The sequence below is a fragment of the Aspergillus brunneoviolaceus genome, assembly GCF_003184695.1.
Source record: "Aspergillus brunneoviolaceus CBS 621.78 unplaced genomic scaffold BO95scaffold_79, whole genome shotgun sequence".
NCBI lineage: Eukaryota > Fungi > Ascomycota > Eurotiomycetes > Eurotiales > Aspergillaceae > Aspergillus > Aspergillus brunneoviolaceus.
This window is the reverse complement of record NW_020290809.1, coordinates 20,566-34,301: the sequence shown is the minus strand read 5'-3', so window position 1 is coordinate 34,301 and position 13,736 is coordinate 20,566. Positions and strand designations below refer to the sequence as shown.

Here is a 13,736-nt window from a genome sequence, read left to right as displayed (position 1 = left end):
ACAGTCACACCTCACCCGTCTCTTCCCTTCGGTCGATAACAGCAACAAACGCCCCTCCCCTCGCACCATTCCTTCACCAGCGCCGCGCCAACTTCACGATCCTCATTAACAAGGCCCAGACCCTCCGTGTTCAGCCAGGTTGTGAAGTCCTCGAGGATGATGGGATCATACATAAGGATTTTCTCGTGCCAGCTGGGTTGTCTGTTGATGCTGGTGGGTCGGAGTCGAGGCTGTGCGTAGACGGCCTGGGTAATCTGATTGTGGAGGCTGGGAGCCTCGAGACTCAGCGTCGTTGCGCTATCCGTGGTCTTTTGAGAGGGTTTGGCTGGTTTGGTCTTGCTGGAAGTGGGTGGAATGGCGGTAGTGGTGGTGGGTAGGCTTGGTTGAGGTGCGGCGTGGTGGAGGAGATATCTCTCTTGTAAGCGGCTCGGGGAGGGAATGCTCTCGTCTTCTTCGGAGTCTTGTATCTCTTCAACGTCTGCAAAAGAAATCGTTGGAGTGACACTATTCGTGAGAGATGAGTGGCTGGGTTTGGTGGGTGTTTGTGAAGGTTTGGGGGGTATGCTCCTGGCAGCTGTTGGTTTTATCGTTGACTCGGTGATTGCATCTGATTTCTTCGGCTTTGGTTTTGCGTCTATTTTCTTGGTGGTTGTATTCTTTTGCGATCGAGTGCCCTTGGCTGAGGTCTTGGGAATCACCGTTTCCGATGATGATGAAGTAGGGGGTTGGGGGGCCAGGTTACCTGGTACGCATGGAGCAGCTGTACCATGCTTGGATTCCCAACATTTGGTGAGAATCTCGATCATTTTTGGGCGGCTTTTTATGGGCTTGAATCCATAAGAGGCAACTCGTATAGATAGTTGAGCATCTGTGAAGCCACTAAAATGTGGCATTTTAGGCTGTCGGGCTCGAGGTTGTGATGTGCCGACACCTGCTTGTCTGTCAAGAGTGTCTGAGGTTTCAGGGGCAGAAGTAGACAGATCTTCTCTGGGTTTCTGTGCATCGGGCACGACTGCTTCGTTGGAAGTTGCAGATACATCTCTATCCTTCTTTCCCTTACTGTCTCCGTTGTTGACAGCAGAACAAGGCTTCGGTGTATCGGAGCCGTCTACTAAGTCGACTACCTCAACCGGCAAGACCGACCCGTCAACATCGCGGGCTGCGACAGACCACAGATTTCTTGAAGCTGTGAAACGTGAGATTGTCAACGGTAGGCTTTCATTTGCGCCATCGTTCACACGGATGCTTGTCTCCAAGGCTAGACTTTGCTCCGATTCCCGAATTGCTGTTTGCAATTCTCTTATCATAGTAGGAGAGTCCTCACGTTCTAGCTGACTGCAAGTGCCAAAGACCAGCTCTTGATCCTCCAGAGACCGGACGGCGGCTTCAGGTGAGAGTATGACAAGCTCTGGTTCTTGCGCCCTAGCATTCTTCCCTTTCTTTGTTGTCGATTTCTTGGACGTGAGAGCTGATGGCATACTGGCCGAAGCACTGCCTTCTGAATTGTCCATAGCCTCCGTAGCATTGGTGAGATACTGAGCAGTTACCCTCGCTGTAAGTGTCGAGAACTTCTTTGGCTTAGTGGCTTTCTTTTTCGCGGCTGGGGCTTTTGAACTCGAGGTTTCATCTTCAGTGGAGTGATTTTCGCTACTCTCATTGGTTTTTGGCTTGTTCCCAGGATATACACTAGCGTCAATCAGCTGTGCGGAAGTTAGTTATCGAGAAGAAAGTGAGTAATCATCGAGATCAAGCAGATGGGACATACTTCAATGCGCCTCCTCTTGGTAGGGCCGTTCTCCTCTAGAACCCGATTCATAGCTTGAGGAGCAGAGATACCACCAAACCCAAACTCAGATAGCATAGTCCCAAAGCTTTTCATTTCATTGCTGTTGTGATCCAATTTGATATCCAACCCGCTAGTTTGTTCTATAGTGCCGCCCGTGGGCGTCCAATCCAGTCTTCTCTTTAACGCTTGTTCCAATTGCAGGCCATCCTTCTCCCAGTCGCGGGTATCATTCGCAGAGTTCTGATCCAAAGAAAGCTGCGGGGTTGAGGGACAATCGGGTTTCTTGCCGGATTGTCCCTCGATTGGCTGCGACGAGCTACCAGCCTTCGCAACCCTCCCCGAAATGGTCTTGTTTGCAGCTGTCGCGCGCTTCGTCGTCGTCTTCGGCACCTTCGGTTTCCTTTCCCTAGGCGTCGGCTTTTTCGACAAGCTCTTCTTAGACGGACCCTCGCCCGTATGGCTTGATTCTTCCACGCGTTCCTCTGGTTTCTTCTTGGGCCTCCCTCTCTGTTTCACTTTATCCTCAGGTGGACCGTCTTTGGCCCCTGTCACATCTGCCCCTTCGACATCTGTAGTTTTGCAAGCGGCGTTTGGGGTTTTCCGAGCTCGTTTGCTGGACTGTTTCCCGCCCTCGAAGAATTTGGAAAGCGTAGGGTCCTGAAAGAGGTCCGATGGAGACGGCGGCTGGGAAGTGGAGGTATCGATCGGTGACAGCCCGAAGAGCTGCTGGGCATCGTACTTGGGTGGCGCAGGTGTATTCACTGGGCTGTGCTCTGGCGAGGACAACAGTACAATGACCTCCGCGGTGGCGGTCATGGTGGCGAGTCTCGACGAGTCCGATCTCTCCGGAACATCTAGGCGACGATTGTCTGTAGAACTTTGCTTGAGATATGATTCACAAGTCTCGATACTATAACGCGGTTTTGAGCATTGCTTGTGATGATAGTGCATGAGTTGCTAGGCCGATCAAGATGTATTTATTATATTCATAAGAGTTGTAGATGCGGCGAGGATCGAGACCTCCGCCATGTGTCTTGGCAAAGTTGAAGGATTTCCGTTTCGGGATGACGACATCGGTGGACTGGGCAACCGCGTGCATGTGATCTGTTCGCCCGGTCCTACCATCTTACTATGTAGTCTGTATAGCTTATGTGACTATACTTTTCACTTTTAAAAACGTTTTAGCAATGTATTGGCCACTGGGTATCTCTATGCTATCTGTTCTAGTTCATTGCGTTGCAGGAACTAGTTATAGTACATGGCACTGCAACTCCGAGCACCATCTGTCTAAATCCCGTGCACAGATCCTGGAAACCCTTGTCTCTTATATGCTAGAGCAATAGCGCTTCAAATGATCCACTCATTCCGGGGAAGCATCTTTTGGGACAAGCCTTGGACGAAGCCAGGCTTGGTTGGGGCTGTTTAATACAGACCCAAAATGCAATAGGCAAGTCGAATAGCGTGAAGCAGCAGATGGCTGCTTTCACAAGCCTGTTGATGTTCCATCATGGGAATTGGCACGAAAGGTAATACCTCAGACCTTACGTGCCGATCAAGTGGCCCCGCGCAACGCAATCGCTCCCAAGACAGAGAGTTCAAGCTGTCTCATACCATCGCTCTGTGTGCCATTTGCCTGAGTTGGGGGAGGAGTCTTCAGTGCGCCGAGTTTATAAGCCTTCTTGATTTTCGTCACATCGGCAATGTTCGACAGGGTTTCGTCGTCAAACGGCACAGCCGAGCCTTCAACATGTTGAGAAAGATGGGTTGCGACTGAGTCGTGGGTGACGTCCGGTGTCATCGAGACCTTGATCACTAGTAGGTCTTTGGTGGAGTCAGCAATACCAAATTTGCGGAATGATTCGGCGATCTGGAGAGAGTTAGCCAGGCTGGCGGTGCTTGTCGCGTTCCACCTCAAAGACGCACATTATTCGCTGGGCTGAATGAGAAAACAATCTCTGAGTGAACATTGCGAGACTTAAGGCGTCCGTTGATCGAGTCGTTTACAGCTCGGAAGACGGCGGACAAAGCATGAGCTCTGGAGAGAACCTGCGAACCATCATCAGAAACAATGGTAACTGACTGACCCAGGTTTTTGATGATCATCTCATACCATGTTTGCATCAATGAAGGCATACTCAAAGTCAGCGTTACCTGAGATCAACTGTTGTCGAAGAGAAGCAGCATTTTTGACATCCCGATAAAGTGCGACATGCACGGGCATCGAAGGTGGCAGATGCGCAAGCTCTATGGTTTCGACGAACGAGGAAGACATGGCGCGAAGCGAGGCTATTGATTACGGAATAGATCTACCGAGAAGTGGTCAGACATATAACAGAGGCACATGCTAGAAGGTGCGAGGTCACTTACAAGTATTGAATACGTAGAATTGAATCGCAGATATCCGGCTTAATTCCCTTAATTCCCCTCCTCCACCAAGATTATCGCCGAGCGCGGCCAGCGCTGAGTAATTATTGAGTCACTACACGTGACTTCACTTCTCGAACGTTCGGGCCGCCGTAGCCAGCGGGACCCCGGATTGATATCATCGCTTCGCATTTAAAGCGCTTTCCTCCTCTTCCTTCTCATCGTCGTCATCCAGCGATACACCACCCCAACAATCATGGCGTTCTTCTTGCGGCGCCCGTTCGCCGTTCCGACGGCGCTTTGCCAAATCTCCAAGCCTGCTAATAGCGCTCGTTTCATCCACAACACCCCATTCAAGCCTGCCCAGCCGAAGCCTACCGGCCCCGTCTCATCTTCCATCTTCGCCAAATCTCGTCAGACCTTCCAGAATGCTTTCCGCCGGACGTATATGCAGCAGCCAACCTACAACACCCGCGGTGAACTTTTGCAAAAATTGGGCTACGGTGCCGCCATCGTTGGAGGTACCATCATCGCAACGAACCTGATCTTCAACCGCGAGACCCGCGAGGATGGCGGTATGCCCCACTATGAGCGCAGCTACCTGAACGAGACTTTCATGCACACCGGACTTGGTGTTGGTATCATCGCCATTGCCGCTCGCGCTATGCACATGAACGGATTCTCCTACCGCATGATGGCTGCCAACCCTTGGTTGGTTATGGGTCTTGGTCTCGTCGCTAGCATTGGAACCATGTACGGTACTTTGTACACTTCTCCTGACAAGTGAGTACTCAGCGAGGCTTCCCCGTTCTAGCTAGGCCGAACAGCAATGCTAACAGCACCACTAGCTACGTCGTGAAGTATGGTCTCTGGACTGCTTTCAACATCACTCAAGCCGCTCTCCTGTCCCCTTTAATGTTCATGAGCCCCGCTCTGCTCGCCCGCGCCGGTCTCTACACCGTCGGAATGATGGGTTCCATTGCTTTCGTTGGTGCCACCGCCAAGCAGGAGAAGTACCTGTATTTGGGTGGTCCTCTGCTCGCTGGTGTTGCCATCGTTGCTCTCTCCGGTCTCGCTCCTATGGTTCTCCCCGTCACCGCCACCCGTACTCTCATGTGGTCCGAGAAGATCTGGCTGTACGGTGGTCTGGCTGTCTTCGGTGGCTTCACCCTCTATGACGTCCAGAAGATCCTTCACCACGCTCGCCTCTCTCAGCGCGGTCTCGTTCGCAAGGATGTTGTCAACGAGAGCATCAGCTTGACCCTGGATTTCATCAATATCTTCGTCCGCATGGTCCAGATTCTGGGCATGCGCCAGCAGCGGAAGTAGATGCTCTGCTATGGCTTCTATGAACACAACATCCGATCCTATGGCTCCATCGAGAGCCACTTTAATGAACCGGTTGACTACTCGTCACATGAACAACCGGAACCCTTGTGGAGTTCGGATCATTGAGAAGTTGGAACAAGGTTGATTGATATTTCGGTTCTGCTTTAGCGCCCGGTGTAATTTTATTCCTTTCATGTTTCCCACTGATCCTTCTTTACTGCCTGTAGACGGGGCATTTCACTGGGGCACATTCCAATCCCCCCTATGCTGCCTATGCTGATAAACAGCAATGGTCGCTTCTACGTGCTAGGAATATGGGGGTCCAGCATCAAATGTATGCATAGCTTTAGTATCAGCCGCATACCAGGAGGAAACAATAGACATCTCCACTCGATATCAGTCAGGTTCATGTTCATAGCATTCGTAGTATCTTTTTTTCTCGGTTGTTCGCTTGTTCAGTAGCTTGTTCACTACGGCGCAGGCATCTGACCTGCAACTATGTCAAAAACCACAACTACACAGACCCTAATCCAGCTCACATCCCTAGGACCACCATCCACAACCCACCCAGTACCCCGATCCCAGTGCCCCAACCCCTAACAACACGAGCAGAGACAGCCCCCGAAGGTATCCCCGTATTCCTCCCCGCACCCGCTGAACCTCCACCACCACCACCTTCTCCCAACCCTTCTCCCCCCTCTCCCCCCATCCCCTCTCCACCAGTCCCCTCCCCATCCCCAAACCCACACAGCCCACTCCCCTCCATCCACTTCACCGGAAACAACACCCTCGGCTCCCCGCGATCCATCCCCAGCCACAGCTCCCCGACCTCGCTCACCGTCAACCGCTCACAGCTCAGCACCTCCACCACCTCCACGTCCGGCTGGAACCCCGTCGTCAGCCGGATCTTGTACGCGCCGCTGGCGCTGCCCTGCGTCGACAGCACCATCATCACCTGGCGGTCCTCGCGGCCCTTCCGGAACCCCATCTCGCTGGACCCGCGGTAGATCGGGTAGGTGGGGGTGTCGACGTAGGCCGGGTCGATGCGGATGGCGTGGCGGCGCAGCGCGTTGAGCGTCGCGATGTGCGTGTACAGCGGCGCGGTCTCGGGCGTGCTCGCGTACCCCGTTAGCCAGAGGGCTTCGCGGTTGAGGGGGTCGTGCGCGCCGGTGAGGTGCTGTTCTTGGCCCTGGTAGATCATGGGGATGCCGTCGTAGAGGAGGGTGAATGTTAGGATGTTTTTGGCTAGCTTTGGGTTGGTTTGTGGCGTTAGTTTGGGGGTGATGGAGGGGGGTTGGGGATAGAGGGCTTACGTTTAGATCGTTGATGAGGCTTGCGAAGCGCGGGACGTCGTGGTTCTCGGAGAAGGTCGTCAGGGTGCTTACGTTGGGGCAGGCGTGTTTCATCTCCTCGATGCGGTTGGGGAGGTCGGTGGTGTCGCCCATGGTGAAGGCGTCTAGCAGGGCGTAGTAGATCGGGTAGTTGGGGACGCTGTTAAGCTCGTTGTCCGCCTGGTAGCTGCAGATGGTGTCGACGGACCGGTCGAAGACCTCCCCGGTCACCAGCGAGTTGTTGGCCGCTTGCTGGAAGGCCCGGAGATAGGCCGGAGTGATGTGTTTGGCGGCGTCGAGACGGAGCCCGTCGATCGAGTACTTGGCCATGGTCTCAGAAATCCAGCGGTTGAGCATGTGCTGGACGTCCGGGTCTTCGGTTTTCAGATCGGGCAGGGCGACGATGTCGTCGCCCGTCCAGCACCGCTGCGCCAGCGGGTAGTCGTTGTAGTCGGTGATCTGGCAGTAGGGGTGGTAGTAGCGGGCCTCGTTGAAGGGCTGCAGCTTCGAGTAGTCGATGCTGGTGGCCGGGTCGTGGCCGTTCGTGAGATAGGCCATGTTGTTGATGACCGTGTCCATCATCAGATACATGCCGCGGGCGTGGAGGGCCTGGCTCAGGTCGAAGAGATCCTGCTCCGTCCCGAAATGCGGGTTCAAGGCATACAGGTCTTCCGCCCAGTAGCCGTGGTACGCTTCCCCGTAGGCGACGCGCCCCTCGACGTTCTTGATGATCGGGGAGATCATCACTGCGTCGAAGCCCATCCCCTCGATGTAGTCCAGGTGGTCGATCATGCCGCGCCAGGTGCCACCGCAGTATAGGCCGGCGGTCGTGTTGCAAGGAGCGGTCGTCGACCCATCCGTGCGAGCAAACCGGTCGGTCATCGTCTGATACACCGATCTGGTTCGCCATGCCCCGGTGCTTGCCGTCAATGCCGTGCTAAAGTGGCTCATGAGCATCAGTGCATGAAGCCATCGCGCGGTGCGGAGTGGTGATGCCATGGCGTGCGAGTGTGTTTGCAGGTGTATGCTGGGAAGAGACTATGGTATGTGACAACCAATAATGGGGATGTTATTCTCAATGCCACCGCTGCCTTTTTTTTTCGTTTCATATATCTTCCATAGTCCTGCTTGAGAGCAAGAAGACAAGAGAAACAGAGGGGTTAATGTTGCAGCCGGTCTATCAAGGAAGGGTTGATCTCGAGATTCTCGAATCTATACTTTAGATCGTGTGGACTAATGAATGTGATTGCGCCAGAAGATTAAGGAAAGACAACGCACACGGAGAGTCAAAAATCGGACTCTGTCGCAGAAGGAAGGACTAGTTGAAAAGACAATAGACAGGCATGATGGGAATTTCGACCAAAGGCAGTGCTACCTACCCATCCCTTTAAAGCGTATTTATCAACAGGCCCAGCCGACTAGGACCGGAAAGACGCAGACTCGGAAATTCAGATTCTAGGCGGCCGAATCCGAGAGGATTCATTATAGGTTGGCAAGATGCCCCTTGGTAATTTATGGTTCAAGAGGAGAATGACCGGCATACTGCCAAGTGGAGCTGCCAGAAGTTGCTCTGCAGCTTTCATAACTTGAATGGAAGAACCATGAAGAATTTCGAAACTGTGGCTGTGGATATCGCAATGTACTGTACTGTGCTACCACACGCTGTGATGGTTCGATCGAGTCTCGCTCGTTCTGAAGCATGCAGGCATAACTCCGGACGCACGAACCGGTGCAACATTTTGCGGGGAGGAAACGGTCAATGTAGAGGCGGCCTCTCGTCCTGACCTAAGCTGTAAGTATCCTTGAGCGGGTTCACATGCAATTGGCTCATCTTGAATCGGACTGACGGTCTGTGAAACAATGGCAGCCCTTTCTGTATGCAAGGATAATCCCAGCCGCACCGCAACAGTAAATCATGGCCAAGGGCGTGTTGCGGCATGCGGGAACCTGCAGCTCATGCGGCCTTGAATATGATGAACTGGTTCGGGAACCGAGGAGGTTGGAGAAGAATTGAGATGCTTAGGGAGTTAATCTCAAGCATAGTCTTCCGGAGCACCATCCTGCATCCTCACTCATAAACAGGCATCCTTGGGCCTTCTACGGAGCAATTGTGTTTTCAATCCATCCGGGCCTCGCAAGAGAAAATAGTATGTAAGGAACAAAACCCAAGACACTTGTGTCTCACATGGAAAAGCTTGGCATAGGTAGGTTTTGACTTTGAGGATGGGAGATTCATACCTTCGATCCGATCTTCTCAATGGGTTTTTGAAGAAACGAGGAATATATCAGTTGAGGAAGGAAGCTATGCGCGGGGCCTCTGCTCAGATGCGGAAACCGATAGGAAATACCTGCTCATAGGAAGAGCCTGGTGTGATCAATCAGGTACGGTACAATGCATTATGCAAGGGGCATCATCGGGATGGTATCAATTCCTTCATAAGTCCGAGCCAAATTAGCAGATATCACATAATAGAGTCGACTGATAAAGTATGTGATCATGTGAGACACAAGTCTTGACAGCTTGGTTCTCTTTCATGAATTCATGGCTTGGAAACCCTGGGAGATACGGCACCATATAAGATCAGGAACGCGGACAATCGAGCCTAGATCAATCATTTTCTTTTCGATGTTCTGCAAAAGATCATCCGTATTAACATTACCTCATTAGATATTAGCATTCCACATCATGGAAGAATTATCCGAAATGAAAAGACATAATGCGTTTCCTCCCTAAATACCTGCGCCCAACGCAGATGCAAAGACCGAAACGAAGACCTCGATGCCCCAAGTGACCTCCATTCTCGAGCATCATATGCATATGCTGAGTCCGTACTTTCTCGCTAACCCCGAAGATGGGTTGTGGTGTGAGCCCATTAGCACCACAGACTGTAATAGTCACAATCCCCTCTTCCTCTTCCTATGTCGTCCTTCTCACTGCTAGATCGAAGTCGAAGGTAATGCGCAGCACACAGTCTCAGCCGCAGAGCTACGCAGCATTCAAGAGAGCCTGTCGATATACTCGCGCGGAGTGAACGGGGAGGAATTGATGAAGGCCATGAGATGCACCGCGTATGCCTGGTTCACGCGCTCAATCTTGTCCGCGTCGCTCACTGCAACTTTGTATTTGGCCGAGACAGGCTCCCGACGGCGGACCTTATTCGATCCCTTGCCCTTCTCCTTCCTGGCTTTGATCTCCCCCTGGATGGCGCGCACATCCAAGCCCCCGACACGAGGGGTCATCATCATCCCCGCCATCTGACAATAGTTCTCGGAGGTGATCTGGTTGAACGCCTTGAGGATCAGCGCCACCGTCTTCCAACGCTTGCATCGTTTCTCAGGCAGCCGGATCTGGATGAACTTCTCCGGCCAGCGGCACTCGTACAGATCCTCGAACAGGCGCATGTAGGGCGGACACTCGAAGAAGCCGCGCACTTTCTCCTTCAGGCTCATCTTGTTGCCCCTCACGGCCGAGGCGGTGCGTCCGATCCGCAAGGTGAGGAGCAGGGAGTGGTCGGAGAGACCTTCGAGGTTCACGAACTGCACGTACTTGGCTTTGAGGATCAGGCTGACGTCTACCGACATGCAGCGGTTGACGGGGTTGGGATAGTGCTCGTTGATGAGCATTCGGCTGCCGACCGCATCGAAGGCCACGTCTAGCTGGGTTTCGCTCTGGTGCAGCTCGCGGATCTGGCCTGTCTCCGGACCGCATACGACGGCTTCGAGCTTGGGGAAACGGATGGGATATCTGAAGTGGCAGACGCACGACGGATCGTCGCTGACCGAGGGAGTTCCAAGGTATGAGAATTCATGTCGTGTTTGTTGTTGATGTAGGAGGAGGGGGGGACTTGCCATGGATTGTTCGCGACTGACACACGCTTGGTTTGATCATCTTCGGCTGTCGGTTTCTCAGGTGCATGAGGGTGAAGCGCACGAAAGTACTTCATGGTGGATTGAGATTGCTTTCTCTCAAGAGCTTGAGTTTAGGTTGGCTCGTGAAAGATGTGAGTTTTGTCAAGATCTGTACACGGGGACGATGAGGGGGAAGAGAGCTGTGTGAGGGAATGGGATTGGTGTTAGGACCGCGAGGGTGTTTACACTATGATTGCACGCAGCAACTGTCAGTTTACTGGCAGTTTTCACTGGGAACACTGTGCTTATCTTTGTAGCACTCCATAGTCAAGAGATGGTCTTGCCTAACTTTCACTTTACCTCAAGGTGCTATGCCACATCATAGTGATGAGCTCTTGGAGGAAGTGCCACTGCATTTACAACGAGAAAAGCTAAAGAGGGCATGGGAGCTTCTCAATGTCATTCCAATACTTGCACATCAAGCAAAATCAATCATTGATGTGGAGAGTAGACTGTGTTCGCAAATTCAAAATATTATACAATGCTCAATATTTACTAGATGCTACGTGCGAAGATTGAGCTAGAAACCAAAGCTTACTGTTCCCAACGTGTCAGCTATACAGCGGTCACTGGTCTTGGATCAGCTTCACAGAGTGAGATATCATCCCAGCACGCAAACTGCCGTTCACATGTAGAACACCTCCAGCCACGTTTAATTGCTTAGTATAATAGAAATGCAGCCCCAAAGCTGCTGTTCCCTAGGTTGAATGTATCAGTCGGTGAGCATCACTGGTGAAGCTTCGCTGAAGGATACTTATTCATTTTTTAAAGATGGCGGGTGTCCTACAAGAAATTATTGCCTAAGGTAGCTAACGGTGATAGGCAACTTGTCTCAAAGCTGGTCAGGAACTTGAGTCTATGCGATATTGCATTCCATAAGTAGGTGAGATCCAAGTGCAGGTCATCAGCTGATCTACATATTTAGGTATCATCATGGACTCACTGTCAACTTCACGGCCTCCCCAGTAGATACTCCTTTATTCGTTTGACTAGAAAATCAAGATTTGCTTCCTGCTTGGATTGCACTCTATTACACCATTCCAGCCCTTGAATATGCTGAGATCGAATATGGAACGGGGTTAGGGCCAGTCACTGAGTGCCGTCGGGAAGTGAGTCCGATTACCTAAGCACACCGCAAAGCTTCGCAAGGTCCCATCGCAAGCCTCGGACGGTGAACTGCAAGTCCAGCCATTGGCCCTCCTCGAACTACGACCTCAAAGCTATCTCCTTCCTCAGCATATAGCTACTACTCCGATACCACCATCATGTCTACGGAAATGGAAGTCGACCCTCCGGTGGTGCAACAAGAGGAAGAGGAAGAAGCTCCCGCGCAGTCCAGCAACGGTAGCCACGATCCGAGAACACAGGCGGGAGCCGTCGCAGTACGCAGCATCGAGGGATGGATTGTCATCGTGACCAACATCCATGAAGAGGCCTCCGAAGAGGACGTCACGGACTTGTTCGCCGAATATGGAGAGATCAAGAATTTCAGCCTGAACCTGGACCGCCGGACGGGTTACGTCAAGGTCAGTTGCTGCTATCTTCACTTCTACCATACACGGCATCACCGGGGCTGGAAAGCTCTGCTAGCTATTCCCCATAAACTCCTCTCGTTGCGTCTCATGGTATGCCAGATACTGACTCGTCTGTGGTCAAACAGGGATATGCCTTGATCGAGTACTCCACCCTCCCCGAAGCCTCGGATGCCATCAAAGCCTTGAACGGCTCCAAACTACTGGACCAAACCATCTGCGTCGATTTCGCATTCGTTAGACCGCCTCCCTCGAATAAAGGAAAGGGTGGAGGACAGAGAGGTGGACGTGGCGGCGGTAGAAACCGCAGCAGAAGCCGCGAGAGGAGCCGCAGTCCTGGAGCCGATGATGCACGGGACTAAGCCCGCCGTGATGTTTTGTTTGTTGGGAGAGCGTCCTCTTTTCAATTCATCTCACCGGCCGTGGATGCGCCAGACACTTGGCCTTTTGTTTGCTCCAGACCTCCGCCAGCATTGGGGTCCTGCTATTTTGCGCTCGCACTACAATAAGAATCGTATTGGCTGCTTAGGGTTGTCCAGATAATTCATGCCATGGGCTGGAAGTCTGGGAGCTGGCTCGACCAAATCGGCTCTAGGGGAGAGGGAGAGGAGGGGGTGGGAGAAGCAGAACAAAGCCGGCATTGTCTCCTGGGAGTTCCATATTATGCTCGTCGCCTGACGGGGGAAAAAAACCTTCAAAGGAGCATGGTGCCGGCATCATGAGGTTTCAGTGATATGGTATGTGCTACTGGTCTCTCTCATCTGCCCTGCCTATTTCCTTATGACCGTCATCTAATGTTGCAGTAGGAACATCCAGCCTGAATGACTGATGTTACAGAGCTAGATATCCCGTTCTGTCTACTAGCGTGTGTATTTAATCTTTGTGTCGGTTGAACTGACCGAATACGAGTGTCGCGTGGCCATCTCAATGCTTGTAGCGCCCTTCAACCAGAATGCTTTGTTGCTCACCTTGGTGATTTACATGACAGGCACCCTTAACCCACGAGACTGTTGGGAAACCATGGATCCTTGTAAATATTCTCCAAATGATTGATAAATGATCATCCGAGAAGGAAATGCGGGGATTAGGAGGGGGGGGGTCAAGGCACCGGACAAGCGAAGCAATCAGCATAGGATCGTTGGGACTCCGGGGTTAAGTTCTGAATGGCATGCGACCAACAACAAGGAGGGCGCGTGATGCAAGACCAAGATTTGACTGTCAGAAAGAAGTGCCAACTGCCAGTTGAAGGTGCCGTGGAAAGAAATGGAGCTCATTCCCAGGTGGGATTAGTTAAGCCCGCCGAGACTCCTCCCTTCTCCCTCCCTTCCTTCCCTTCCTTCCCTCCCCCGCACAACGCCGAAGTTAACCTTAGACTCCCGACTCTTACTTTTCCCCATCTCTCAATCATCATCCTCCATCATCATCATCATCATCACTCCGGACTAAGCCCGGTTCCTCCTTCCCTCCTTCCCTCCTTTCCTTCTT

General features: G+C 52.3%; 6 protein-coding genes across 6 annotated transcripts; 2 read left to right on the top strand and 4 right to left on the bottom strand.

Annotated features, from left to right (window-relative positions):
* Window positions 1–11: 11 nt before the first annotated feature.
* On the bottom strand, window positions 12–2,602 carry slx4 (the record flags this gene model as incomplete). Its single annotated transcript, XM_025589319.1, has 2 exons — window positions 12–1,700; window positions 1,766–2,602. 2 exons carry the CDS (start codon window positions 2,600–2,602, stop codon window positions 12–14), a joined length of 2,526 nt encoding a protein of 841 aa, XP_025437936.1.
* Window positions 2,603–3,233: 631 nt separating this feature from the next.
* On the bottom strand, window positions 3,234–4,262 carry BO95DRAFT_266373 (EKC/KEOPS complex subunit CGI121/TPRKB). Its single transcript, XM_025581547.1, has 4 exons — window positions 4,154–4,262; window positions 3,897–4,092; window positions 3,710–3,832; window positions 3,234–3,653 (listed from the first exon to the last, which is right to left on the bottom strand). Exons 2-4 carry the CDS (start codon window positions 4,056–4,058, stop codon window positions 3,339–3,341), a joined length of 600 nt encoding a protein of 199 aa, XP_025437935.1. The 5' UTR covers window positions 4,059–4,092; window positions 4,154–4,262; the 3' UTR covers window positions 3,234–3,338.
* BO95DRAFT_398305 (Bax Inhibitor family protein) lies at window positions 4,229–5,801 on the top strand. The gene is made up of 2 exons (XM_025583799.1): window positions 4,229–4,933; window positions 4,999–5,801. Exons 1-2 carry the CDS (start codon window positions 4,407–4,409, stop codon window positions 5,477–5,479), a joined length of 1,008 nt encoding a protein of 335 aa, XP_025437934.1. The 5' UTR covers window positions 4,229–4,406; the 3' UTR covers window positions 5,480–5,801.
* Window positions 5,505–7,849, bottom strand: BO95DRAFT_506466 (alpha-amylase). Its single transcript, XM_025591190.1, has 3 exons — window positions 6,793–7,849; window positions 6,019–6,728; window positions 5,505–5,969 (listed from the first exon to the last, which is right to left on the bottom strand). Exons 1-3 carry the CDS (start codon window positions 7,807–7,809, stop codon window positions 5,876–5,878), a joined length of 1,821 nt encoding a protein of 606 aa, XP_025437933.1. The 5' UTR covers window positions 7,810–7,849; the 3' UTR covers window positions 5,505–5,875.
* Window positions 7,850–9,807: 1,958 nt separating this feature from the next.
* BO95DRAFT_467809 (uncharacterized protein) lies at window positions 9,808–10,754 on the bottom strand (the record flags this gene model as incomplete). The annotated part of the gene is made up of 2 exons (XM_025589318.1): window positions 9,808–10,585; window positions 10,681–10,754. The coding sequence occupies 2 exons, from the start codon at window positions 10,752–10,754 to the stop codon at window positions 9,808–9,810; spliced, it is 852 nt and encodes a 283-aa protein (XP_025437932.1).
* Window positions 10,755–11,715: 961 nt separating this feature from the next.
* Window positions 11,716–12,499, top strand: BO95DRAFT_446954 (uncharacterized protein). Its single transcript, XM_025587513.1, has one exon. It carries the CDS (start codon window positions 11,985–11,987, stop codon window positions 12,390–12,392), a length of 408 nt encoding a protein of 135 aa, XP_025437931.1. The 5' UTR covers window positions 11,716–11,984; the 3' UTR covers window positions 12,393–12,499.
* The last annotated feature ends 1,237 nt before the right edge of the window (window positions 12,500–13,736 follow it).

Excerpts from the sequence above, each read along its gene's own strand:
- BO95DRAFT_266373 (XM_025581547.1), bottom strand. The coding sequence starts at position 4,058 with ATGTCTTCCTCGTTCGTCGAAACCATAGAGCTTGCGCATCTGCCACCT. Across the intron at positions 3,833-3,896 it reads CCTTCATTGATGCAAACATG|GTTCTCTCCAGAGCTCATGC; the intron begins GTATGAGATGAT and ends GATGGTTCGCAG. Across the intron at positions 3,654-3,709 it reads CATTCAGCCCAGCGAATAAT|ATCGCCGAATCATTCCGCAA; the intron begins GTGCGTCTTTGA and ends AACTCTCTCCAG.
- BO95DRAFT_398305 (XM_025583799.1), top strand. The coding sequence starts at position 4,407 with ATGGCGTTCTTCTTGCGGCGCCCGTTCGCCGTTCCGACGGCGCTTTGC. Across the intron at positions 4,934-4,998 it reads TTGTACACTTCTCCTGACAA|CTACGTCGTGAAGTATGGTC; the intron begins GTGAGTACTCAG and ends CAGCACCACTAG.
- BO95DRAFT_506466 (XM_025591190.1), bottom strand. The coding sequence starts at position 7,809 with ATGGCATCACCACTCCGCACCGCGCGATGGCTTCATGCACTGATGCTC. Across the intron at positions 6,729-6,792 it reads GCCTCATCAACGATCTAAAC|CTAGCCAAAAACATCCTAAC; the intron begins GTAAGCCCTCTA and ends ACCAACCCAAAG. Across the intron at positions 5,970-6,018 it reads TGGATGGTGGTCCTAGGGAT|GTCAGATGCCTGCGCCGTAG; the intron begins GTGAGCTGGATT and ends ACATAGTTGCAG.
- BO95DRAFT_446954 (XM_025587513.1), top strand. The coding sequence starts at position 11,985 with ATGTCTACGGAAATGGAAGTCGACCCTCCGGTGGTGCAACAAGAGGAA.